At 34.8% G+C, this 3,216-nt stretch overlaps 1 protein-coding gene across 1 annotated transcript in view; it reads left to right on the forward strand.

The window, feature by feature from the left end:
* CNKSR2 (connector enhancer of kinase suppressor of Ras 2) overlaps positions 1-3,216 on the forward strand; it is a 472,642-nt gene that overhangs the window by 293,815 nt on the left and 175,611 nt on the right. Inside the window, exon 12 of the mRNA XM_007957427.1 lies at positions 2,400-2,533. Coding sequence (XP_007955618.1) covers positions 2,400-2,533 — 134 coding nt within the window. The remainder of the gene's footprint in view (positions 1-2,399; positions 2,534-3,216) is intronic.

Here is a 3,216-nt window from a genome sequence, read left to right on the forward strand (position 1 = left end):
AACCTTCCTTCCGAGGAGTGGCTGGTGGGTTTGAACCGCCAGCCTTCTGGTTAGCAGTCAAGTGCTTTAGCCACTATGCTACCAGAGCTCCTGTAATAAGTATTAGGATATTTTAAAATAAGAGAAATATTAGTGTGTTTAAAAATTATGCTAAATGTAAGTTTTTCTCTCACAGTGCATCTGTTAAATAGTATTGGAAATAATGTACTGTGTAGTGGATATTTTATTTACTATATATTTCTATTCTTTTGTGATAAAAGTTTTGCCAGACTTCTGTTTAATGTCATCTGTATTTAATAGTACGATGTCCTGACATAGGGAAACAATTATAAACAGTCACATCACAGTAACTACACACACACTCACATACATACATACATACTTTTGGGGGGGTTTTGAAATACTTCATCTAAAGAATCTATCATTCAAGGACTGTAGAAGCATAAATACATTTTTAGAAGAAAATGTAGTTCTTTATTTCTTAAAACTTCATGGTGTTCATCCACATGGGTGACTCCTGTGATTATGTTTATAATCTCAGTATATCTCATTGCCAAAAGTTTTGTTTCCAAAAGACACACATGGTTTAACTGGATACTATTCCAAAATCAGCATAGTTAAACATAATAGTTTTTACTACATACTGTCATGTCTTAAAAATTAACATGTAAAGCTTTTTGAATTTTGTTGTTGTTGTTGTGTTGTTATGTGCAATCGAGTTGGACCCGACTCATGGTGACCCCTCCTTGGATTTCTGAGGCAATATCACTACGGAAATAGATTGCCCAACCTTCCTTCCGAGGAGTGGCTGGTGGGTTTGAACGCCAGCCTTCTGGTTAGCAGTTAAGTGCCTTAGGCACTATGCTACCAGAGCTCCTTGAAAACCAAACTCACTGCCATCGAGTCAGATCCGACTGATAGCGACCCCTCCTTGGGTTTCTGAGGCAGTATCACTAGGGAAGTAGATTGACCAACCTTCCTTCTGAGGAGTGGCATCATATGAAATGAAATATTGTAGAATCCTAAAATAAATTATCTATTCTTTTTCCTTTCTCTCTCTCTTTCTTTAATCTCTATATCACATAGATTAAAACCTAACCATCATTTTGTCAGGATATGTGATATCAAGCTATTCAAGTGAGCTGTGTAACCAAGGAAGGTCAAAACCATGAACTGAATCATACACTATGTAGCCTACCCCAGTGACCTATATTGTACTTTACATTGTACTTATGCCTGGCTTTTTGGACAAATTTTGTTTATTTGTACAAAGGTATTGTCACAATATAAAATAGTTGTAATGTGCCATTTTTGATTGCCCAGCAATACTTGTTAAAATAGTCGAACTTTGGGTCTATTAGATGTGCTAAAAGGGTTTTGTACTGGCTAAAATGACATCTTGTCATGTGAAGATACAGTTCATTTTGTGATCATTATTTTTGGTTTGCAATTGCACTAAAAATCTTACTTGTAATGTGTTAATTGTGTATGTAGCTAATCAGTAAAATATGTAAGATAAAATGAAAATTTGTGAATTATAGTTTCACTTTAGAATAATTTCTTGAACTACGTGATCGATGTTAAATGCTATTAAGCTTGGAATTGGGAATGCTCTTAAATGCATCCTGATGTACTACTTAAAACAGAATATACATTATCTCCTAAAATATGATTCAGTATAGGCATAAAAATGAGATCTATAGATAGGCAACTGGAAATTAAATAATGATAAATACATGTGCTTATGAAAAATGAAATGATTATGTGACTTTGATCACCAAACTTTTGAAGATGAACCATAAAATGGCTTTGAGAAGATAGCTATGTTTCTATTTACAAGAAAAAGTACATTTTTGAGAAAATTCTCTTATTAGCCTTTCATACTCCAGTTTTAATAGCATTTTCTGAGAATCTTCAACATTCTGCTAACCTAGGAGTATAGTTTGTCTTTTTTTGGGGAAAAGATCTGACTTACCTTTCTCAAATATCAATCAGGATGTGTGTGAGCTAATTCTTTTGAGAGGTACTTTTTATTATCCTTATTTCAGAGGCCTTATTGGTTGAATTCTGACAGAGTAAATTTAATTTAAATAAGCTCCTGACTGTGAGATAAATCTCCCCATTATGCAACATTGCATGGTATTGCTACCTTAGAAGTAGCTTTAGGTGGTTATACCACAAAATAAGGTGAGTTGGGAAGTAAGAGGAAACCTCTTGTATAAGAAGTGCTTTGTTATTGGAGATTCAAAGGGCTACCTATGTGCTAAATAACATGCTTCTTAATTTCAGCCAAGTTCAGAAATTTGGCAGAAATAGATCATTTTTAAATAACTATGTGTCATTGTTGTTGTTGTTTTGTGTGTTGTGTGCGTATGTATTTTCTTTTTCATTTTAACCAGCCTCTTATACCTAGAAGTCCCACAAGCAGCGTCGCCACGCCTTCCAGCACCATCAGTACACCCACCAAAAGAGACAGTTCTGCCCTCCAGGATCTCTACATTCCCCCTCCTCCTGCAGAGCCATACATTCCCAGGTATAAAACTAACCATCATGTTGTTTTAGTCAGCTTCTATCTAAAGGCTGACCCAACAGTGTGTAAGCTTGGAGTCAATTCCCAGGGAATATTTCCTCAGTTAGAAATTGGGAACACGTTCTGGAAAATCATTTCCATCGTTGAGAATGAACTTTGGTTAATAATAATATAAAAATCACTAGTTTGTATTAAACACTGTATGTTAACATCTTCTACCCATTTTCTCATATAATAGGAAAATAATATAAAATAACAGCTATGATTATGTTAGTAAGTAAAGAATAAGTGAGGCTCCTTGGCTAAGAGGCCTCAGGACATCTCAGTTTAGTTTGAAGCATTTCATATGTTTTTTTAAAAGGGAAAATTATAGATAACTTTTATGCCTTCTTAAATATATGTGATGAAGGTAGCTTTTTCTTTTTTTATGATAAGATTTTTTTTCTCTAATGCTTTTGTCTAGAATTTCTACTTCCTTACTTCATTAATGTTTCAGGAAGAAGAGACAGAGGTATAAAGAGTTTGTAAGAGAATAAATTGCCTTTTACAGTCTGTTTTCTAGATTTCTTGAGACTGTATTTCAATTTCATTTCCATAGGAGCTCTGGTAGCATAGTGGCTAAAGCACTTGACTGCTAGCCAGAAGGCTGGCGGTTCAAACCCACCAGCCACTCCTTGGAAGGAAGG

Source organism: Orycteropus afer, unplaced genomic scaffold (genome assembly GCF_000298275.1).
Source record: "Orycteropus afer afer isolate SDZICR_OR568_19922 unplaced genomic scaffold, OryAfe1.0 scaffold00749, whole genome shotgun sequence".
NCBI classification, from domain to species: Eukaryota; Metazoa; Chordata; class Mammalia; order Tubulidentata; family Orycteropodidae; genus Orycteropus; species Orycteropus afer.